This window comes from Amblyomma americanum, chromosome 7, assembly GCF_052857255.1.
Source record: "Amblyomma americanum isolate KBUSLIRL-KWMA chromosome 7, ASM5285725v1, whole genome shotgun sequence".
Classification (NCBI taxonomy): Eukaryota; Metazoa; Arthropoda; class Arachnida; order Ixodida; family Ixodidae; genus Amblyomma; species Amblyomma americanum.
Window position 1 is genome coordinate 97,402,415 of NC_135503.1, and position 24,505 is coordinate 97,426,919.

A 24,505-nucleotide genomic window follows, 5' to 3' on the forward strand; every position below is an offset into this window, starting at 1 on the left:
TCTATTACGAAATGCGAGGGTACTTAAGTAGCCCACAGTTGCACTTGTTGGAGATGAATGTGAGGCTGTGAAAGGCGCAAGATCAGATGGTGTTATGGTTAGGCGATGCCTGCTGAGCCATACCACAGATTAATGAAATGTTTGTCAGATGCTAGCCGGTTTTAATTTTGATTCTGAGGTATAATTGCTGTGGCAACCTGAGGAAAGGCTGAGCGGAATATTGCTCGATTGCTGTTGTACGAGGGCCAACACAGGAAACAGACACCTTTATTGAAAAGTGAAAGCGAACAAAAAGAGATGTTTCAATCACAAGGCCTCTGCCAGGGTCGCGTCGAACTCTCCCTCGTCGTCAACAGTGGCCTCCTGGTACTGCTGGTACTCGGAAACCAGGTCGTTCACGTTGGATTCTGCCTCGGTGAACTCCAATTCGTCCATGCCTTCCCCGGTATACCAATGCAAAAATGCCTTGCGGCGGAACATGGCTGCGAAAATATAATGTTAACACAAAACATGGCTCACAAGTACCGTCATGAACAAAAGTGTGCGGGATTTGGGCACCCGAAAAAAAACATTGATGCCTGGTCATGCACAAGAGGTCAGTGAAAAGCACTGAACCGTGAGGGGACATGAGCCCTTCATCTGCTGGAATAAGTATGATTTGACTGGCTAGAAATTCAACGAAGGAATAAATTAATTTCCGCAAATCCGCATCCCGTAAACTTTTTGCCCACGACTGTATATCTTACCATACACTATTCAGGAAGTTAAGGCACGCTGTTTATCCCTTTGTAAGCCGTAGCTCATGCTTCATGTGCATACAAATGATAAAACATCCCTTATGATGGGTCATGGAATTGAATGACATGAATTTTGAGCAACTTCGACCACCGGGTTTACAGAAAAAAGAGAACACAGTTGTACTAATGACTTCGTAAAGAAGCCTCACATGCAAATCTTGTAACACTGCTTGTATATAATTGGGAATTGCTTCAATAAATACAGTGAGGCAGTTTATGGATCAAGAAAGCTCGAAAGCTCATCATCGTCAGTCAGACTACGCCCACTGCATGACAAATTGCTTAGCGAAAAAAGGCTGTGTTAAAAATGCATTTCGAGCATATTTATTAATTTCGTATTTATTTTGCATTTCTTTGTCCCTATGCTTTAATTGCCATACAAATGTTTTCTAAGTATGCTAGGAGTATTATTTTAAACATTCTTACAAATGCATCAAAATGCATTTTCTGTCCGCTAAGTATATATTATATACATTAAAAATATACTGAAAATAAACATTAAACACATTAAAGATATATTAAAATGCACTTTAAACATTTACAATATACTAAATATATAATTAATACATTAAAATATACTAATAATATACACTAAATACATTTTAAGCATACTAAAAATATACATAAAATACATTACACTACATTGAAAAATGCACTAAATATATAAAATTAATGCATTAAAAATATATTCATTCACCTCGGCTTACAAAGGTGTGCTAGGCAGATTCACCGCATAATACTGATCGATGTTGTCAACAGCCGAAACTGGTTATAAGGATCAGGAGAGGGACAATCCCAGAGAAACCGCGTTGTCATCAAGAAGTCTATGCCAATAGAAGATCACGTGACAGGACCTTAACGGGAAAGAAGTGGTCACGTAGGAAATGCCGACCGGAAGTGACTTCAGCAAACAGTAACTGCTCCAACAAGACAAATACTCGGCATGCCTTATGAATGCCCCCCGAGAGGAGACACATTATCTTGCCCGGTGAGGCGCTTTTTGCGCAAAGACTGTGGGCCCCCAAATTGTCGCACAAACGTCAGAGTGGTCGCATTCAAATCTGAGGCCTATCTAGAGCCTAATTGTTTGTCACAACTTGCATCAGGCATCGGTCAGGAGTCGAACTATCAACCAACAAATACATGGGCATCTATGGGAGCCGGTCAGCCTTGCCAGTCGGTGTCCTTTTCGCTGGCGTGTTCGGGCCCGGAGGCGCGCATGGCGCCATTGCCGGTATAATGGTGTCACGGTGTCCACGCTTAATTTAAATATGTGGTGATTGCCTTTCTCCTAGAAGTTAACATGAAGGAATATACGAAAAGGGAGAGCTCTCACTGTTCCCGGAAACATAGTTTCGAGCACTAGGTTACCCCGCCGCGGTGGCTCAGTGGTTAGGGCGCTCGGCTGCAAAGACGGAGTTCCCGGGCTCCAACCCGACCGCTGGGGCTGCGTTTTTATGGAGGCAAAACGATAAGGCGCCCGTGTGCTGTGCGATGCCAGTGCACGTTAAAGAACTCCAGATGGTCGAAATTATTCCGGAGCCCTCCACTATGGCACAGCTTTCTTCCTTTCTTCTTTCACTCCCTCCTTTATCCCTTTTCTTACGGCGCGGTTCAGGAGTCCAACGATATATGAGACAGATACTGCGCAGTTTCCTTTCCACAAGCAACCAATTTTTATTATTATTATTATTATTATCATTATTATTATTATTATTATTATTATTATTATTATTATTATTATTATTATTATTATTATTATTATTATTATTATTATTATTAGCACTAGGTTGTTCCACGGCAGCTTGAAGTGTGCTGCAATGCTGCACATATCTGGACGTGGACTACCTGTTTGTTAGAGCTGAAGTACACTACGCACGAATTAATTTCGTATTTACGGAAGTAGAATTTGAATGCATTGCCAACTTGTAATTTAATAATAATAATGATATTTGATTTTGGGGAAAGGAAATGGCGCAATATATGTCTCATAAAGCGGCGGACACCTGAACCGCGCCGTAAGGGAAGGGATAAAGGAGGAGTGAAAGAACAAAGAGAGATACAGAGGTGCCGTAGTGGAGGGCTCCGGAATAATTTCGACCACCTGGGGATCTTTAACTTGCCCTGACATCGCACAGTACACGGGCGCCTTAGCGTTTTGCCTCCATGAAAACGCTGCTGCCGCGGTCAGGTTCGAACCCGGGAGCTCTGAATCAGTAGCCGAGCGCCCTGACCACTGCGCCTCCGCGACTGGTACATGTCATTTCCCGAAGCATGATTTCGAGCACTAACTGTTCAACAGCAGCTTGAAGTGTGCTGGAAATACGTTTACACGGACTGCTCATTCTTTCGAATTTAAGTGTACTTTGGACGAACTAATGTCGTATTTGCCAAAGTACGCTTTCAATACATTGCCAACATGCAAAGGACTTTTGCCGATACGAGATTTCGAGCACTAGATTGTTCTACGGCAGCTAAAAGTGTGCATCGAATATGTCTAAAAGGACTGCCGGTTTGTTAAAAGTTGAAGTATACTTCAGACGAATTAATTTCACATTTACGAAAGAACACTTTTAATATATTGACAAGATGCTCAAACCGCAGTCATATTTTTTTACGTGTTTGAAATGTGCTCGAAACATGTTTTAAGTGACGTATACTACGAATGCATTAATTTCACATTTAGAAAGTACACTTTATTATGCTGACAAAATGCTAAAACCGCCTTCATATTTATTCACGCGCTTGAAACGTGCTCGAAACATGCTTTAGTGAAGTATACTTCGAATGCATTAATTTGCTATTTACAAAAGTACACTAATTATTTTGACGAGATGCTAAAACCGCGTGCCTAATTTTTCACGTATTTGAAACGCGCTAGAAGCGTTAAGTGACGTATTTTTTGGAAAATTTTAAGAATATATTTCGAATACCAAGCATAAAATTTCAGGAACCTATTTCCAGCATATTTTTAGTGCATTCATGAATACACAATATATTTAATGTACATTATAAACATCACGAAGTATATTCTGAACGTATTAGTTTTCGCTAAGGGCTAGGCCTCCCTCATCTCTCTCACATTAACCCTATCCTCTGCAAAGCCGTGACCGCCTTACCTTCAGTTAGGTTCGTAATGTCGTCCGCTCATTTAAGTTTCTGCCGCCTCCCGCTAGGCTTGCCTTCTCTTAGAATCCAGTGAGTTACCGTTAACTACCGCCTTACCTTCGTATTATGTGCCATGCTCAAGCACATTTCTTTTGGGTTTGGACTAGAATTTAATGATTTAATTACCCCGCATTTGTTCCTTGGCCTGCTCTCCTCTCTACCTGTCTCTTAACGTTGCATCTATACCCTTGCTTTCCATATATGCCAATGGGTTGTCCTCAATTTATATTTAACCCCTTTTCTTAAGCCGCGACAAAAGCTTCACAAGTTCGCAGTTTTCACCGCCAAACGGCGTCCACGACTGTAGACCCACGCTTATAAAAACAGGCCTATAGGAGAAATGTAAAAAAAATTAGCTCTCATTTACTTCGTTAAACTAAATGCGGCATAGGTAAACTAGCAGCAAATGTATGAACCCTTCGCATAGCTTACTTATGGTTTCACACACATTGTAAGCGGCATGCTGGCGCGACGCGTTTCAGCCTTTAATGTTGGCTGCGAAACCGGTTTGCCTCCTCTTCACTCGGCTGCAGCTGGTATGCATGGGTTCTGTCCTTTCCGCGTGAGTGCAGCTGCCACGAAACCGTTGTCTTCATCACCAGGACACCACCACGCTTCACAACACATGACTATCTCGCTAGTGACCAACCTAGTGCTAGTAAAAGAGCGAGTTGGGCGAGTAGGTATCGGTCCATTTTGAAACAACAGCGCGAATAAGGACGGGTATGTAAGTAAAGACGACACAATGAGTGGTAGTCCTAGCGGACGGAAAGGAAAGGGGATTTCTCTCTGCACTTTTCCACCCGCAACCCGTCACCTGACACCAACACTTTGTCTTCTCTCTCCCACGTTAATTGCTCTCTTATCTCAAAGTGGTGAGGAGGATTTCAATCTGTCTACACTGCCACCTACCAAATATGACAGCTGGCAGGCGGAGGCTTCATCCGCAGACGGCGTTTTTTTTCGCTAGCTAGGCATCTAGAGCTATTGTCGGATACAACTCAAGAATGAAGCGGCAAATGCCTCCCAAAGAAGGACCTCCAGCGATGTACATACATGACGCCATGGTTAATCCGATTAAGCTATGGTTATTCTCCATACATTGGCCACCCCCTGAGATTTCATGCTAGCCTGCCATGGCGATCGGTCAAGGGGGAGGGGGGCAGAATCGGCCATGAGGAAGAATTGGGCGACGCCATGAGCTGGAGTCAACTTTGATCGGAATTTTGTGGCTTTGTTGTATCCGAATATAGACACTAAAAACACGCTAAACGGTTTCTGTGATAGTTCGGTAGTATTCACCACGGAAAAAGTTTCTACCGCTTCCTGTTTTCCAACAGATGAAGCAAGGGGTACATATGTTTCCAGCTGCTCCGCAGAGGGTCAAAAAGGCAGTTCTAGAACAAGCAGTACTTACCAGTGAACTGCTCAGAGATCCGCTTGAACAACTCCTGAATGGCTGTGCTGTTACCAATGAAGGTAGCAGACATCTTGAGGCCGCGAGGTGGGATGTCGCACACGGCAGTCTTTACGTTGTTCGGGATCCACTCGACGAACTGGCCCGAGTTCTTGTTCTGGACGTTGAGCATCTGTTCATCCACTTCGCGCATACTCATTCGGCCCCTGAACACAGCAGCCACCGTCAGGTAACGGCCGTGGCGGGGGTCGCAAGCAGTCATCATGTTTTTGGCGTCGAACATCTGTTGCGTCAGTTCCGGCACCGTCAGAGCCCGGTACTGCTGGCTTCCTCGGGACGTGAGTGGAGCGAAGCCAGGCATGAAGAAGTGGAGGCGCGGGAAGGGCACCATGTTCACGGCCAGTTTGCGAAGATCGGCGTTCAGCTGTCCTGGAAACCTGAAAGACAAGTGAAGAGCCTTCGTGAATGTGGATGCCAATTCGCGAGAAAGACCAATAGTTCATGCATACTCTGGTGCCATTCCTGCATGGCAACTGCAATTATGCGATGCTTAAGGGTCATGATCATGTGAAGGAGATTCACGAATCGATGTACGGTTAACTTCAAGCATGGTTGAACTGCTTTAGTTTTTTTCATGAAGAACCACAGAGTAGCGCTCATATCCTGCGTGGCCAACAGACTATAGGGTCATAATCGGCCGTCAGGAAAGTGCACGTTAAAGTCATCAGCAGAGCTTTTGAGCTCGCTAGTTGGTCGGCTTTCTCCCCGCTAATGTGCGACCTGCTTGTCCTGCCGCCCTCCACCAAGTAAGTGTCCTACGCTCATGCACACCTGCCCGAACTGTCGGAAGGTTCCCGTCAAAAATCCCTGTGCTGTAAGCAGATATGAAAGTTGTAACTCGCATTTCAAACTCGGGCTCCATTTGCATACAAGTTTTGCTTCAAAAGTACAGGCGCAAGTCAGCCACCCACCTGAGACATGTAGTGACACCCGACATTGTCGCAGAAACCAGGTGGTTGAGATCTCCATAGGTTGGAGTTGTGAGCCTAAGCGTCCGGAAGCAGATGTCATAGAGTGCCTCGTTGTCGATGCAGAAGGTTTCGTCCGTGTTTTCCACAAGCTGGGACACTGAGAGGGTGGCATTGTAAGGCTCGACGACGGTGTCCGAAACCTACAGAAACGGGCAGAAAGAAAATCAGAACCACACACGTGAGGCATCAGGGAAAGCTAGTGAAGTCGGCTTAAAGAAAAGCAAAAATGTCATCAATGTACAACAAGGACATCAAACATCAGAACTGATTATAGTCACAAACCTTGGGGGAGGGAACAACGCTAAATGTGTTTATTATACGATCGGGGTACTCTTCCCGGATCTTCGCGATCAGCAGTGTTCCCATGCCAGATCCAGTGCCGCCGCCCAGGGAATGTGCGAGCTGGAAACCCTGCAAGCAATCGCAGTCTTCGGCTTCCTTGCGGACGACGTCGAGCACCGAGTCCACCAGTTCGGCGCCCTCCGTGTAGTGGCCCTTGGCCCAGTTGTTGCTAGCACCGCCCTGTCCTGAAAGGGCAGATAGCGAAAGGCGTATACTTTTGACGATATGATTCCGACAGCGACTCAACGCTCAGATGTATGCAAAAACTAAACGTACTGCTGACAGCAGTCACAAACACGCCCGAAAATTGCTCTCTGACTTGCTTTCTGCAGTTAATCGCTCTAACTAACGCTGCTTCTGCTATCTCCCGGCAACAGGAGTCTTTCTCGGGCGCCAACACACTTAGTAGCCTATTGTTAACCTTAGATGCAGAGTAAACCTTCGATGCAGTGTGCCCTGTGAAGCAATCAAATGATTAAAAACTGAAACGAATGACTGGAAATATTTCAAATGTCCCTTAAGTGAGGACACATGCACCCTTCTGTTCCCCGTAAAGGCTATTGAGAGCACGTAATGGAACCTTGGACAGCTGCTCAGAGCAAATTTATTGGCCAAAATGTGAAGTCTGTGCGAAAAACAGACGAAGGACACAAAAAAGATACATAAGGCAGTCACCAATGCTTATGCCTTGTGTGTCTTTTCTTGTGTCATTCGTCTCGCTTTCGTGCCGGTCTCTTCACACCATGCGGCAGCAACTAGCCCGGCAGCATGCTCTCTTGTACTACTGGTGAACCTCATTAACAGTCTCACGGCTACCAGGGAAACTTAGTGGTTTTCGGCTATGGCAGTATATAATGGCGTATATAGGTTCTGCTATTAAACACTTGAAGCAATGGCCGTTACGAACATTGAGCAAAAGGCTGGCGTACTGCAAGTAGAAAAACATCAAGAAAATTCAAGGTGACAATTTACCTCACAAAGAGGTGCGCACACAATGAGCGCCGAGTGTAGCTGGAACGAACAGGGGAACGCGCTTTACAGAAAGGTACAATTATGCGTAAGCTCCTGAAGACAGGACAAACGCAAACAAAACAGTAAACAAGAAAGAGAGCAAAAATTAACGCCCTTCAATACACGCGTCTTCGCTTTTTTGTTTTGAGACTGAGAAGGACGAAAGGGCGAGGTGAGTTTGTTGACAAACGCGATAGACAACCTCGCGAGGGTCAAATGAACTTTTCAGCCATGCGATTAACTGACATCCACAGAAGCCGGTCAGTGTCTCAGATTTCTAGCTGCCACAACTGCGTATACATGAATGTCATCTGAGGAATAAAAGAGGTGTCTCTTCGCACTGCTTGAAAACTGCCTAAACTCTTCAAACAAGGAAGTGGAAATGAGTAAACTTCCACAATAAACAGGCGGATTGGTTGGCCTGCATTTTTAAGCATGCAAAAACGGGCCAATCATTGTCATATGCGCTAAACACGTAGTCCATCGGTATACTTGCTTAATCTGTATAAAAAAAATCCAGTGCCTCTCAGCGAGTTGTTAGACCACAACAGTCCAAATACCTTAACCTCATAGCCTTTAGCGCATTTCGTATATTCGTGGACGGCTCGAAGACCGCTGGGTGCAATGTTTAATGTACATGACCTGAAATCTCCAGCCGCTATTCTGTTTTCTTGTGTTGGCGCTTCAGTTATTCTGTTTAGTTTGATTTGACACTGACGTTACGCAGCGACTGAAACGGCTAAAACAAGGCAGTGGACATTGAGCTCAATTGAGTGCGCATTTAGTCCCGCTAGTTTTCCGCGTTCAAGAATGAAAAATGCAAAAGCGCACAAGTTCCTTCGGACAACGAGGAGCAGCAGCTTACCGAACACAAAGTTGTCCGGACGGAAGAGCTGCCCAAAGGGTCCCGAGCGCACAGAGTCCATGGTTCCCGGCTCCAGGTCAACCAGGATGGCCCGAGGCACATAATTACCTCCTGAATGAAAAGAAAACTCAGTCACACACAGTGCTAGAACAGACGCCGTACGCTTATCACTCATAACTTAATCTCCTGGCGGGTGGTCTTACACAGAATGCTACAGACAGAATTCTTCCACTCGAAGAAGTCGTGGCAACGGAACGCAAAAAAACGACGGCGACCCAAACTAAAATAGGAAATGGGATAGCGATCAATGTAAGCGATATGTCGCATCCCGTCGCTTGATAGGCTGCCATTTTATTCGCTTCCTTAGCAGCTTCTTCTCTTCTCGTGTCTGATATGACTGCAAACGACTGCACCTAAAACACTCCTATTGTGGTGAAATTAACCCGGAGCTTTTGAATGCGGCACCGCTTTCTCTTTTAAAGCGAAAACTTCATTACGTCATGTTCTGCGAGTTTCGTCGACTCCGTCGCTTGGTCTTTAGGCGACCTTCAGGCGCTCCGCAGCTGCGCCGAAACCGATAAAGAGCGGACGCTTTAAGCTACGTGACGCTATGCTGACAGTTGTGCTTTGTGTGCGTTGGCGTCGACAACGCTGTGGCAGAAACGCGGCACTGAGCTATAGGCCGCCGGCGTTCATTGCGTTCATTAGCCTTGGCGTTGACAACGTTCTGGACTCCGATGATTATGAGGAAGGGAAGAGCGCATAACTGGCTCTCTAGCTCAGTGGATGCCTCATTCGCGATTTGAGGTACTAGGTAGCGGTGGCGAGAGAAAGGTGTGGGCTGCATTCTTTGGCGCTGACAACGTTGCGGCAGACGCGCGGCACTGCGTTTGTTGGGGGAGCAACCTCTCGCGATCCACCACTGATGCCTGCCAGGATGGGCACGCCGCGTACCCAGTGTGCGGAAGGCACTAACCGTTACAGGCGCCAAGCCGCGTCTAGTTGCCCTATACGCCACAGCTTTCGCTCTCTAAAGAGGTTCAGCAGTATAGTTAAACCGCGCGCGCGGCTAATTTTTTTCATCTTGCACTCCATCCTTCGCACCTTCCCGTATGGCGTACTGCACCTTTCCTTTCACCATAACCGCATTTTTGTTTCCTTCCTCCACACGTATACATATCGGCGTCAAGCAGCGTCAGAAGTGAAAATCATAACTCCTGTCGGCATCGTGGCAGGCGTAAGCCGACACCTGCCAGCTGGACGCAGCGACTCGCAATGATGTACTACTCCGCGTTGCGCTGTACAGTAAGACATGATTATTGCAGCTGCAATGTAGCGCGCGACCTGTCCACAACGGTGGACTTAATGCATGCACTACAGGGACCCCGCAAAGAGAGTTATGATACCGCTGCAGCGATTAAAAAAATGGCAGTGCTTACGCTTGAGGCGTGAATTGCAAGTTTTGTTTAAATCACGGCCGCTTTCATACCTTCTTTAAACCCTCCCTCCACGCTAGGATTCAAGTGTTCAGCCCTGTAAGACTGCTCCCTCGTCTTTCCTTGATTTTCAATGTTTGCAAACCCCAAACAGACGCGCGCATACTGGCTACGTCCGAGGGAGGATGCCCACGCCTTCGCTCTGAATAGTGTGTGACGCAGTACAACGGTAATATTTCGACGATAGATGGACAACCATCGCTGTAAAAGACACAAGCTAAAGCAATTAACATACGAAAACATATCTGGCAAGCTGCGCAGATTTCCTTGCGGAACATAAGGATGTTAACACACAGAGGCTGGTGAGCGGAGGAACGTAGGGTGCCTAGGAGAAACGACCGTGGCAGCGCTCTCACGACGCCTCATGCCCGACCGCATTTCGAGCCCCCGGTCTCTACCAAAGGCACAGAGGGCATCTGCGTCGTGAAGCCGCTTAAAGGAGCCCCAAAACGAAGTACGCCATCAATCGGCCCCGCGTGCCTAATCGGAAAAAATAGCTGCGGTTTAACTACTGCTGAACCTGGTTAGAGAGCGATAGCTATGGTGTAGAGGGCAAGCAGACGCGGCTAGGCGTCTGCAAAACGTTGAGTGCGTTCCGCACACTGGATATGCAGCGCGCCCAGCCTGCCACCCTGGCAGGTGGCAGTTAACGGTTCATCGCGAGAGGTTGGTCACCCAATGAACGCTGCGGCCCATTCTACCGCCCTCTACCGGTAAATCGAAAGGTCAAAGGTCCAGTGCTGCGACACCATGGTGGACCACATATCTTAAGGCCTGCAGCCACACTTGACCTCTCGCTCACTTGAAGGTGAACGGGCAACGCACGGCGAAATCTGTTTTACCTAGCGTATGAAGCTTTTGCTTAAAAATATTGCTGGTGGTTTAGCACAAGTTAATCCTGGTCGGAACCGAAAAGATGTATCTCCCTGGCTACGTTTACGGTCCAGCGACTGGCGCTTTCAAACTTTCATTTTCCTTCGCTTACAGCGCGGTTCGTGTGTCCACCTAGATATGCGAGACATGCGTAATTTGTTTTCCTTAAAAACAACTTTCCATTCACTTTCCTTTCCATACGGCGCGGTTCGGGCGTCGGTCTCCACGGCAGGCGCCGCATCAATCACACCTAGCGTACCGCTGAATGCATCAAAGTGCACCGCGTTTTATGCACAACCCACTTTCAAGGCCTGCGCATGCGATGCCGGAAGACGCTTTCCCGCTTGAATGGAGGTCAAGATAAAGGTCAAAATCAAAGGTCCAGGTCAAATGTCAATGTCGAAACGGTGTAACAGCCGCTAGTGTCGCTGCTGTTGCTGACGTCATGTGTCGAACCTGACTACCACCAGTTATGCTCATCGTTCAACCTCTACCTACATTCAAGGTGAAACTTGCGGCCACCGTGACCTGTAGCTATATACGAAGTCTAACTTGAGGCCCCGATGACGGCTCGAAACGCTGGCGTACTGCTTTTCGCTTTAAAAATTGGTCTCGGTTTTGCTCCGACCCGACAGCTCTCGGAGCCACTTTTTGGTTCCACAGTTGAACAGTCGCTGCAGCAGTTGGATAGCACATGTTCCCCATAGAGGCCGCAAATCACGAGTAGCTACGAATGCTACTATTAAACGCAACGAATGCCGAAGTCGGCGTTCACTGCGGCATGCTCTCAAGCTTCAAAACTGATTTTTGAGGAAGTAAAGGCGCAGTGTCTCTTACACATGCGTGTGCGCGCGTGCGTGCGCGCTATAGATTACCACTACAGGATATAGGAGCGATGGCGAGGAAAAAGAGTGGCACCATCCAGAGGCGGTATAACGCAGACAGCAAGTCGAACATCACCACTTCACACACACACACATGTGCATTTCATTTGTGTATATATATATATATATATATATATATATATATATATATATATATATATATATATATATATATATATATATATATATATATATACTCGCCACTGGCCGACCTAATGTGGCGCCAGTTTTCCCGACATTCCTGTCAAAGTTGCGACTCAACCGTTTGTCTTACAGAGTTCCGGGAGTTGTCATATCAATTCTAGTTCCATATAGCTTACACATGCAAGTCAAACCGCAGGCAAGTTTGCGACAGGGGCTTCCAACCAACGACATCATCATCATCACCCTGACTAGGCCCACTGCAGGGCAAAGACCTCTCCCATTTCTCCAATTAAACCTTTCCTTTTTCAGCTGCACCCACGGTATGCCTGCAAACTATCTCATACGCCCACCTAACTTTCTGCCGCCCCAAGCTACGCTTGCCTTCTCTTGCGTGCCCACGCCGATTTCTTCTTGATTTCGACTAGGAGGTCACTAACCCACGACTTTTTTTCCACAGCTAACTTGCCGGCCTCTGATCCCTTAACGTTACAGCTATCATTTATATTTCCATATCTCACTGCGTTGTCCTCAACTTGAGCTGAACCTTTTTCGTTAGTCTCCACGTTTCTGCCCCGTAGGTGACTACCGGCAAGATACAACTGGTGTATATCGACGACATACGCGTCTTGAACTGCATGCGCTCTAAGAATTTTGCATCAAAGTTATAATTAAAGAATTCGCCGTATTGCGTCAGGATGGTGTCATATGAGCGGGTGGTATCATACTTCGAGGAAAAAAATGATCGCCTGAAATAAATTTTGAAAACCGCACCCGAACGCCCACGTCTTGCTTTCGTCACGTGGTTGCCTTAAAACTTGTTTTAAGGAAAGGAAAGGGCGCAGTAATTCTCTCGCATATCTCTGTGGACATGCGAACTGTGCCGTCAGGGAAGGGAGAAATGAGGGAGGGAAAGTGGGGCCGTAGTGGAGGGCTCCGGAATAATTTCGACCCCTTGGGGATCTTTCATCGCACAGCACACGGGTGCATTTTGCGAGGCCGCCGCAGTCGGGTACAAGCCCGGGTACTCTGGCTCAGTAGACAGCGCGTTAATCATTGAGCCATCGCGGCGGGTAATTTAAGTGTGCTGAATTTTTTCGTTCGCTTGGAGGTCGTTTAACATGCATTGACATTAGAAAACACGGACGCCTTGATCGTTCCGCCTCCTGCGAAACACGTCTGCCGCGGTCGCGATTTGACCACGCGTCATTGGGCCGAATAAGCGAACACGGTGTCCATTGTGCGTTCGCTTCTTCACGATTGAAAACGGCGGACGCCTGGAAAAAACGCGGTTGCCTACTAAAAACGACCAGAAGCCATTGAACAGCTTCACCTGTGAACACCGTGATCGACCGACGACATTCTCTGGTCCGTAAGCGTCACCTTGGTGCCCTTTTTCTGTCAGCTGAGCGGACAAGGGAGGAGGTTTTTTATTTTAATGCTCTATCGCGGTGCACATGCCGCCAGTATTTTAATGTGATGGCGTTAAGGTTCTCCTGTTGCAGAAAAGCCGGCGTCATCGTCGGTGCTGACGTTGTGACGTGGCCCTGTGGCGTCATCACTACCAAATAACCGCATTGCGAGCGAGCTGCCCAACCTTGGCAGGTAGCAGTAACGCGCGTCTCACAAGCCCCACCTGTGACAGCGCCTGCTATCGCAGGGCAGGCAGCGCATCGCTTAACCGCTACACCACTGCACCCACGGATCTATGAATGAAGAGAATGCCTAATTACGCGTATAAGGGCATTGAGCTATTTAAGTTATCACGTCATACCTTGAGGAGGAGCTGGAGCGTCTTATACAGTCTTTTGCATCTCATAGGGGGGGGGGGGGCTATCTAAGCACTGCGCTCGTTCAAACTCAGCAAGCCTAGTTCGGGGTCTTAGCAGCTTGAAAAAGCAGTAGGACATTCAAAGATGCGACAACTCTACACTGAAAGTATCAGCCGAAACGCTGACAGGTACTTACCAGACGCTTCGTTGTAATAGACATTTATACGCTCTATCTGAACGTCAGAGTCTCCATGATAGGCGCCAGAAGGATCAATTCCATGCTCGTCCGATATGACTTCCCAAAACTGCGAGCAGGAAATGTTTCATAACTGGCGTGAGGTCACATCAAACAGCCTCATGACCCCCAAACCACTCAGCGCCCGGAATTCATGCAAAACACGATATGGCGCGAAAACACATTTCAGACATAACATGGCTGCTGCCGGGTGCCGCAGTCAAGGAGGGAACGCTAGCTCAACCAGCTCGGACGCACCAGCTAAGAAGCTCGCCGCTCTCGGAATATTGGCACAGCTTTAGTGGTACAGCGAAAAACTGAACCGGAAGCTTGTAGAATTCTCCTATCGTAACGCTGAGACTGCAAACAGGCTTCAAACAAAAGTATAGGAAACGGCGGCCAAGCCCCGAAGGTCAGATGTGTGGTTGGGCCTAACATTCTCGCTCGAAGAAGCCGCGACTAAGGAGGGAAGAACTGCGGCTGCCCACAATTGACACTTCCGCAAAGCTAATTACTTACATGAGCGCGTAGCCTGCAACCATATTCTCGAAAATGCTGCCGCGTACACAACGCAAAACGTGAGCACAAAACACAGGGTGGAAGACTCCTGGGCAGCGGGAAAGCAATGTGCCACCAAATATTATGCATCGTAAAGCGGTCACTTACTTTGGCGCCGATTTGGTTGCCGCACTGGCCCGCTTGAACGTGGACGATCTCCCTCATTGTGTACTAATACCACACCGAACGCTAACGCAAGCTCCCCGAGCGCAGAGTGAAGCCTGCGAGAAGGAGCTGGGGTATTTATAGGCGCGCGCCGCAGCACCCCTTCCTCACATCTGCTCGCATTCGATGAAGTTGAATTTTTTTGCTCCTCAACATAAAAAACCACTTCAGCTCTTTTCATGGAAGTTTAACGCTGTTGCGAAACTTGGATATGAAATCTTTCTTTAACGTAGCTCATTAAAAAGAAAGCGTATGCGAAATGGAAGAGGAACTATTCCTTCTTTCGGAAAGAATTCTCAAGAACGGGTGATTAGATGTGCTTTCAAACCGCGAACGCGGAAGGCCACCTCGCGGAAACACTCGTTACTTTCCTTTTCTTTCTTTTCTTTTTTTTGCTTATCAAAATTACTGGCACTAAAGTCATTGGTGGCGTCCATTAGAAACTATTATATTTACTCCTAAGAGCTCATACAGGAAGCCTAGCCATGGCAACGCCCAAGACAACACAGCATGAACACAGCTAATCTTCTTCTTCTTCTTAAAACATGGCATATACCCACAGGGGGTGGGGGGGGGCGGGATTGGCCAAGGTCTAGTGGCTTAAACAAGGAATTTCCAAAGGAGATTACGACAAAGTTTTAGCATTTTCAAAAATGTATCAAAAAAGGACAGAAGAACATTTAAAGTAAAATGCGCTGCTAACCGCTACGTCATTGCACAGCTGAGCGTCGGTGCTTGCGCTGCAGTACAATGTAGATTGCGCCAGCGTCGCATAAAGACCACGAGGCTATGCCGAGCGCCCTTCACGTGCCTGTGGCCTCTTCGTCGTCTTTGTGTCTCAGAGTGGAGGTCCGTTGGGAAGTGCCGTGGCAGCCGTTGGACCATCGAATCAGCCTCAATGTGCACCCGAGATTCGGCGCACTCACCAGCGTAAGGAGTGTCAGCCACGGCAAAATCCAGCTGTAGTACGTGAGGCGGAACGCGGGGCTATGATGAACGCAACATATGTCATGAAGAGAAAGATAAAAGTTTATAAGCTTTTTAAATGTTTTTTAAAAGATGGGCTGACTCCTTAGTTCAGGAATCTGGTGGCTTTCGCTGATGTTCAGAATGATGTTCGATGAGACCTGCCGCGGTGGCTGTGGTTAGGGCGCTCGACTACATTGGAGTTCCCGCTGTCGACCCGACCGCGGCGGCAGCGTTTTCATGGAGGCAAAACGCTAAGGCGCCCGTGTACTTTGCGATGTCAGTGCACGTTAATGATCCCCAGGTGGTCGAAATTATTCCGGAGCCCTCCACTGCGGCACCACTTTCTTCCCTTCTTTCACTCCCTCCTTTATCCCTTCCCTTACGGCGCGGTTCAGGTGTCCAACAATATACGGGACAGATATTGCGGTATTTCGTTTCCCCAAAAACCCTTTATTATTATTATGTTCGAAGATGTTGAGGTGTATCGGACGCGTGAGAGCGGAGCATCTGGCCAAGATTTCCACGTTGGCTGCAGCTGTAACGGAGTCATGCCCAAAAAATGTGTGCGCTAACGGATAAACAGCGTGCTCTGTAATTTTAACAGTAGCAAGAACGGCGCCTCGGGAACAGCATTTCGTTGATTGTTTCGTGTTAAGGAGTATAATGCAGGCTGTTAAAAAAAATAAACGCTGAGAGACGCGTAACCCCCGCCGTAATATTATGGCGCGATCGCGTCAGCGGGTCCTTCTGCGGCCTGTACCCAGTACGGTGGTTCAGTGGTTAGCGCTCTTCTAGCCTGACCGGAATACCCGAGATCGAACCTGGCCGCGGCGCCAGCGTTTCGATGCATACGAAACATAAAAGGCGCGCGTACGCTTTGCGATGCAAGTACATGTTAAATATCCCCAGGTGATAGAAATTATTCCGTAGCTCTTTACTACGGCACCTCTTTCTCTCTTTCTTGTTTCACTCCCACCTACCTCTCTTACCTTACGTCGGCCAGCGAGATGTGACTGTTACTGCAGCATTTCATTCTTTAAAAAGTAACAAAAAAACGGTGGTAGGAAGCAGGATGTGAGATCATTTGAGGCAACATCATCTAAAAGATAACCGCATGAGAGATCTCAACGTCAGCCGCTATCGGCATCCACGCAGGGCGAGCGGGGTGACGAGACCTTCGCTATAGGCAGCTAGAGGTTCAATACTTTTCTGCACTTTGGCCACCTTTGCACCTCCCTTGCGTTACGCGAGGCTTGTCGCACGATGGAGTGGCTCTCTTCCATCGACTGCGCACGAGCTCAGGCTATACGCCGGATGGATGCAGAGGGTTCACCGCAGCTCCTCACCTATGTGTGTACACTATAACGTTGTGAGTGATGTGAACCGTTTATATTTATCATGCTCCCGTTTTTGTACAAAGCCGAGCCTGAGGCATTCCTAGAAAGCTCGAGAAGACTGAAAGTTCCCTTGGAAGACGTCTCTCGCATCGTGTTTCCTGAGGGCTCCGGAACTGAGGGCTAATTAGTGTCACAATCACTCTTGCAGTTTTTAGAGGACACCGGTCTTATGGAACAGTGGTAGAGACTCAACCACTTAAATTAATTACTCAAGGGGAGCGACTGCCGACCGGTCATTGTAAGGCTTATCCCGCTTGTACTTTTACACCTCCACCCCCCGTCGTAGTTACCCTGGAGAAAGCAGGGGGTTACCATTGGAGGAGAGTATCGCGAGTGCGTTGGAAGGCGTAACCTCAAGGCGGCTACCACGGGAACCGTCCGGAATGTGGTTACCTTGGAAGGTGGAGGACGGGGTGAGAGCGGCGGCGACGCCAAACGGAGGATGGCTAATGCAGAAGGAGGAGGGTACTGCAACAACACAGGAAAGTTCAACCGGGGTGTGGTTACCGTAGAAGGAGGATGTTTTGGGGAGAGCGTAAGGCGCACGTGGAGGGTGGTTGCCAAAGGAATCGCACTGATGGTACATAGACTGGGAGAGATAGGGCTACTGTGAAAGGAGGACGACATGCCGAGTGCCGAGGACCCGCCTCGGTGGCTCAGTGGTTAAAGCGCTCGGCTACTTATCCGGAGTAACCGGGTTCGAAGACGACCGCGGCGGCAGATTTTCGATGGAGGCGAAACGCAAAGGCGCCCGTGTGCTCTGCGATGTCAGAGCACGATAAAGATCCCCAGGCGGTCTAAATTATTCAGGAGTCCTCCACTACGGCAGCTCTTTATTCCTTTATTCCTTGACTCCCACCTTTATCCCTTCCCTTACTGCGTGGTTCAGGTGTCAGAGGAGATGTGAGACAGATACCGCGCTATTTTCTTTCCCAAAAACCAATTTTTCAAATGCGCCCATGTGCTGTGCGATGTCAGTGCACGTTAAAGATAATAATAATTAATAATAATTGGTTTTTTGGTGGAAAGGAAATGGCGCAGTATCTGTCTCATATATCGTTGGACACCTGAACCGCGCCGTAAGGGAAGGGATAAAGGAGGGAGTGAAAGAAGAGAGGAACAAATAGGTCCGTACTGGAGGGCTCCGGAATAATTTCGACCACCTGGGGATCTTTAACGTGCACTGACATCGCACAGCACACGGGCGCCTTAGCGTTTTTCCTCCATAAAAACGCAGCCGCCGCGGTCGGGTTCAAACCCGGGAACTCCGGATCAGTAGTCGAGCGTTAAAGATCTCCAGGGGGTCGAAATTATTCCGGATCCCTCCACTACGGGCACCTCTTCCTTTCTTTCCTCTTTCCCTCCCACCTTTATCCCTTCCCATACGGCGCGGTTCAGGTGTCCAACGATATATGAGACAGATACTGCGCCATTTCCTTTCCCCAAAAAACCAATTATTAATATTAAACTTTTTCGCGGCGGCTGCGTTTTTATGGAGGAAAAACGCTTAGGCGCCCGTGTGCTGTGCGATGTCAGTGCACGTTAAAGGTCCCCGGGTGGTCGAAATTATTCCGGAGCCCTCCACTACGGCACCTCACTCTTCCTTTCTCCTTTCACTCCCTCCTTTACCCTTCCCTTACGGCGCGGTTCATGTGTCCAACGATATATGAGACAGATACTGCGCCATTCCCTTTCCTCACAAAACCAATTATTATTATTATTATGTGGCCGCACCACGCGGTTAAAACGGACGGCGAGGGGCCGTAAATTCGCTTTTGTCGCATGTGCGCGCATATCGGAGAGTGCCTCCGAGGCACACATTATTCCCTCCCTCGCTTACATAACGTGGCAGGCGAACGAATACCTTAAAAACGCTGCATTAAGAACCAGACACCCACTGGCTAAGCGAGTCCCGAAGGGCTACAAGGCCTCCGCACAGTCGCAAGTAAAAAAGATTAGCACTAGTGACGTTCCACAGATCGGCAGAGAGCAACGCTCGGCGTTATGGCTACGAACACGCCGATGGCAAAAGTGGCAGGTGTGCTCGCAAAGCACGGCGCCGCGCTTTGCGATTTCCACCGCTCCGGTGACATCATTGTGGTAATATTTTTTTCTGCTCGTGACTGTACGTGCGTGACTGCTTGATGTGCAAAGCATCGCGGAAGAAGGAGCGTACATGGTTTGCACGAGACAAGGGCAGCGTTAAAAGTGAAACTATAGCACATTGTCACTGGTGAACCGATATGAGCCGATATGACTGGTTAGCCAAGGATATGAGAAACTTGTTTGCAAAAAGTGGCGTCGCTAGGCTGCACGACACCCAGTGCGCTGACCCCCGTTCGTAGTACCCCACCTCCTTCCCCTATCCGGTACCATATCCTGATTCCCCTGTTCTCGACGGAGTACGCTCTTTACCATACCAGGCATATTAAAGAGCAGCTTCTGGCGCCACCCTGGCGTATTAGTTATCAGGACAGTCACGCTGCTCACACCACAAATGCACGAATCGCGAAAGCGGGAATGGCCGCGCTGGTCACCGAATTATAATAAGAATGCGTAAGAGTAATTATTCAGTAAATACCACATATAGGAGTCTGGCTAATAAAAAATAATACCGCATAAAGGCGCATTTACAAAACGGGAACTATATAAAGAAGAAGGCGAAGGCACAGGCATAGCCGAATACCCATTCGGAAGAGGCATGCACATATCTCCAGAACTAGCTGTATGACCAGATTCGCGGGCCGCAAACCGCACTCGGGCATGAAGCAGCTAGTGTCCGTACTACGCTGGCACGGAGACGGTTTATTTCTTTGCCGGAGTAACCACAGTATGGAGGTCTCTCTTAGTGCACATTATCTTCACAACCCGCGTATGCAGACCATTTTCAGCTGCCCACGGCAACTTTTGAAGGCTTTTGGTAATTTCATTTCAACAATAAAGTGAATTTGTTCATTCAAGTTGTTCTTCCGCTCCGAGCTTAACTTTGTGCACAGTAAGTGAATGTTACCTCTGCCACAAAAGAAGTCTTTCCTTTAGAATCTAGGTGGGTATTTTGTTAAAACTCGCGCCCGTGCATTTCTTTTACGTTTTACAGGCAGAGCAAAACGCTGGGTCTTAAACTTGACATGCAGAGAACGAAAGTGGTATTCAACTGTCTCGCAAGGGAACAGCAGTTCACATTTGGTAGCGAGGTGCTGGAAGTGGTAAGGGAGGTAGGAGCCGCTGATTCGGATCATGAGAGGGAAATAAATAGAAGAATAAGAATGTAGTGGAGCGCATATAGCAGGTTCTCTTAAATCATGAATGGCAGTTTACCAATATCCCTCAAGTGAAAAATATACAACAGCTGCATCTTATCGGTACTCAACTATATATGATGCAGAAACGTTGAGGCTAAAGAAAAGGGTCTGATTAAGTTAAGAACAACGCAGCGACCTATATAAATAAAAATTATAGGTGTAATGTTGAGACCGGAAGCGGGCAGGGTGGGTGAGGGTACAAACGCGGGTAAACAACATCCTAGTTGAAAACAAAAGGAAAAAATGGGCTTGTGCAGGGCATGTAATGCGAAGGGAACTAGATAACCTTTGGTTCTTAAGGGTAACATAGTGGATTCCGAGAGAAGGCAAGCGTTGCAGGAAGCGGATGAAAGTTAGTTGGGCGGCCGAGATTAAGAAGTCACGGGGACATGGTGGCCGCAAGTGGCAAAGGACAAGGTTGATTGGAGAGACATAGGAGAGGCCTTTGCCCTGCAACAGGCGTAGTCAGGCTGATGATGATGATGAAACCTAACGTCCCGGAATCATGGCTTCTTTCTAACGATTTTTTATATTTTTATTTTCATGCCGAAGGCCGTGTTCTTTGTTCAGTTGCTGATCTAAGCATATTCTCTTTGCATTTTATTCTTATCAAATTCCTCCGCCTCTTTCATTCCATTTTCAAAAACAGCTTCATTGAGCATTAGGATCTGACCACCCGACGAAACCCAGAACAAGCGCACTTTTCAACAGCGAGTTGTTGATGAGCGCAATGTTTTCACATCTCGTCAGATTCCACTGTATGAATCAATATATCAAGAGATCTCTCCTCGGCAGGCTATTAGTTTTTGTTATCAACGTTTTCGCTTTCGTCTAAAACGTTCCCTATTGGTTTTCTGAGAGAGCCTTAACAGTGGAAGCGAGCGGACGACAAAGTTTAAAAAGAAATATTTTCCAACTCGTTGGAATATTTCCACACCATTATCTTTTAATATTTCACAGTTCCCTGAAAATTGAAATTGATTTCCAGGATATTGGGCTCGTGTTGGCAATAGCCTACCGTGGTTATAAATAACCCCTTCTAAAAAGCCTCCTTCTCACCATAAATATGCGCGGAAAATTAGCCTTGTGACAATATACCACAATACATTCGATATTATAGACGGGACAGCTGCATGACATCAGTGACGACTAAATTTGCACTTAACCACGCGCTAGAGGTAAAGTTGGGATAGCACTACTCTAGTAGTGGTAGACACAGTCTCGTGGTAATGCACCGGTTTTGGAAGAAAAGAAGAAGGCAGAGATCCAGAAACTCGCACAGTGACGAGGGTTACATTTCTCAAAATTTATTTATTCTACTCGCAAAGCTTTGTTTCCTGATTTCCATTCCGATATCCTCAAGCTCTCTCAAAACTCGTGATTTCCTTTTTCACTCACAATCATCCGAATTTATGAGCCGCTTGCGGTTTGAATCTGCAGCAAACCCTGGCCAATCCCCCACCATGGCTATGTGCCATCATATTTCAGGCAACAACAACAATAAGAATGCAGCAAGAACGACAGCAAGGATGTCATTGCTCTGCCCACAGAAGCTGGCCAAGGTCGACCTAGTGACCAGCGAGTGTTTCGAGAGCGGTGACATGTTCGGCCACGGCAGATTCCAGCGCTGGCTCTTCCTTCTTACTACGGTATCCATGTGTGCGATGCACTGCCACGCACTCGTCTTCCGCATCATCTCCGGCGACGCCGACCACTGGTGCAAGCAGCCGCAGGGTGTAGTGATGATTCCTGCTCTCTCATGGAAGAACTTGGCGATCCCTCTTGAAGCTGATGGGCGTTTCAGCCGCTGCACCATCTACGTACATTCGGGTGACCCCAACGACACGCGCATTCTGGACTGCGCCAAGTGGGACTACGACCCGGGACAGGAGAGGAGGTCCATAGTAAGCCTCTGGGATCACGTGTGCCACAGGAGGCCGCTCCTCGCCCTGGCTCATGCCGTCTACATCGCGGGATCGCTGATCTTCATGAGTTTCGTCGGACTCATTGTGGACCGCTTGGGTCGATTGTTCGTGCTCCTCTTGACGGTGGCGGCCCTGCAGCTGGCAACGCTGGGCGGATGCTTCAGCGCCTCGTACCACGCCTACGTTCTCTCGAGGTTCCTCAACTCTTGCTGCGCCGCGACAGTCACGGTGCTCTCCTCCACGCTGCTCTTCGAGGCGTCGACTCACGCGCACCGCAGCCTCCACCTGTACACTGTCATGGCCATTGGCATGCTGACGGCCGAAGGCTGGTTTGCTGTGGGGCGGCTGCTTAGACATCTTGACTGAATTACAATGCAGAGCTTCATCCTCTCACCAACGGTCCTCACGCTGTACGCGTTCATCGTAGCAGACGAGTCCCAACGTTGGTACATTGCCAGCACAGACTTGGCCAGTGCCGAAATGGTGATGCTTAGCGCGGCTAAGGAGAACCAATTCCCGCTGTACACCACGATGGGCATGCTGGAAACGCTCAAATATGAGACTCCACGTATCAGCACCGCCTGTTAATCGCGGGAGAAAAGGCCGTTGGAGGGCAGAAACTGCAGCGCCGCGCATTCGTGTTGTTCGGCTGAAGTTTCGCCGTTTGTTCACGTTGTTCGCTTTACGGCTTCTCGAAGTCAAGGTTTCGGCAGAAGGAAAAGGCTGGTTCCAGTGGGTATCCAGCGGCGCAAACTTCTCGACCTTCGCTCTGCTTTATCTTGCGGCCAGGAAAGCAACCTCGCCGCGCGTTCTGGGTGCCACTCTAGGTGCGCTTGGCGGCATCTCCTGCTTAATAAGTTACACCTTCGTGGGAAAACACGACCTCTTACCCAGCGTGTTGTTCGTATTCGTCAAGCCGCTGCTATACGCGTGCAACGTCCTCATAATCACATGTGAAATGAGTGCTACGGCTGCTGCCGTCCGCTGCTCGACGATTTGTTGGCTCTTCGGCTTCAGTCGCTTGGGAGCGGTGTGCGCTGCCCTTCTGTTCGCGCTTCCGCGCATGGGTCATGGCAATGCCCTCTTCGCCGTCGCTGCAGCGGCTTTATTTGTGATGATGCTGCCTCAGCTTGTCCTCTCGCCGAAGCGCGAAGTCCTAATACTGACCAGCATCGTTCCCGTTGCCGAAAACAAAGGCGGCGTGGACTACATGAAGAACACGCTCGACGCACCGCGTCGCAAGAAGGAACGGCACCGGAAGACCCGCACAAGCGCTACGTCATCAAGAGGCCTTGGCTCGGAGATAATGCTAGCGGGTCGAGATTGATTGTGGGGCTATGTGTTTGCTTTATTATAGTGCGCGTCGTGTTGTTTGCAATTGCCATTGCTATCGCATCGTGAGAACGTTGCTTCCCTCTCTCGCTCTTTGTCTTGACTGCTCACTTTATTGCTTCACATATAGTAACGCTCGTTGTAGGCAGAACTATCTCGAACTTGCTTTCCTGGTGTGATTTGGTGACTTCCTCGACTCGTGATCATGTCAGGTATATCAGATAAGATCTTCGGTATTAGTGTCATATGTATAGCAAGCGAATTGTTGGCCCCAAGAGGTCTGTGTCAATTGGAATATCGACCCGCAATGAGAGTAAAAGGAAATTATTCAGACTGCTTGCAAGCGAAGGTTCAAAGAATACAAATGTGACAACGACGATTATGGATTTTTATGGCGCAAGGCAATCTGTGGCCAAAGAGCAGCATGGCTCAAGGTATTTTTCAATTTCCAAGGTCTGGTCTGTGAAAACCTGTTTCCCCCCTCCATTTCGACCCGGCCCATCTTCGTCGGCGGTCACACAGCACCGGCTGGGCGAGGAGGGAAGTCTCCCTCATGGAGGAAAGAGAACGGCGACGGGAGCGCCACCTCGTAGGTTACGCGGAAACCGCCTTTTTCATATTCCTGTGCTGCCACCTCGCGTACAACGCTGGAAGCTCACTGGAAGGGTACTGTGCGCCCAACCCGGCGATCTGAGTGCCGCTGCGGAGCACGTTTTGTTGGAATCTGTCAACGATGGCGTGTCCTAGGCAGCACCTGGTAACTGGAGGATTTCTAGGCTTGACTGATGGCTCGTTGCGAAGTCCGAAGCAGGCTGCTGTGCCCAC

General features: G+C 48.3%; 2 protein-coding genes across 2 annotated transcripts; one reads left to right on the top strand and one right to left on the bottom strand.

The window, feature by feature from the left end:
- Positions 1 to 306: 306 nt before the first annotated feature.
- On the bottom strand, positions 307 to 14,986 carry LOC144097962 (tubulin beta-4 chain-like). The gene is made up of 7 exons (XM_077630552.1): positions 14,699 to 14,986; positions 13,994 to 14,102; positions 8,632 to 8,742; positions 6,696 to 6,940; positions 6,354 to 6,553; positions 5,383 to 5,819; positions 307 to 482 (listed from the first exon to the last, which is right to left on the bottom strand). The coding sequence occupies exons 1-7, from the start codon at positions 14,753 to 14,755 to the stop codon at positions 307 to 309; spliced, it is 1,335 nt and encodes a 444-aa protein (XP_077486678.1). The 5' UTR covers positions 14,756 to 14,986.
- Positions 14,987 to 21,952: 6,966 nt separating this feature from the next.
- On the top strand, positions 21,953 to 22,714 carry LOC144097963 (solute carrier family 22 member 7-like). The gene has a single exon (XM_077630553.1). The coding sequence runs from the start codon at positions 21,953 to 21,955 to the stop codon at positions 22,712 to 22,714; it is 762 nt and encodes a 253-aa protein (XP_077486679.1).
- Positions 22,715 to 24,505: the final 1,791 nt, after the last annotated feature.

Excerpts from the sequence above, each read along its gene's own strand:
- LOC144097962 (XM_077630552.1), bottom strand. The coding sequence starts at position 14,755 with ATGAGGGAGATCGTCCACGTTCAAGCGGGCCAGTGCGGCAACCAAATC. Across the intron at positions 14,103-14,698 it reads GCAACCAAATCGGCGCCAAA|TTTTGGGAAGTCATATCGGA; the intron begins GTAAGTGACCGC and ends TCCTGCTCGCAG. Across the intron at positions 5,820-6,353 it reads GGTGTCACTACATGTCTCAG|GTTTCCAGGACAGCTGAACG; the intron begins GTGGGTGGCTGA and ends CTTGTCTTTCAG.
- LOC144097963 (XM_077630553.1), top strand. The coding sequence starts at position 21,953 with ATGTCATTGCTCTGCCCACAGAAGCTGGCCAAGGTCGACCTAGTGACC.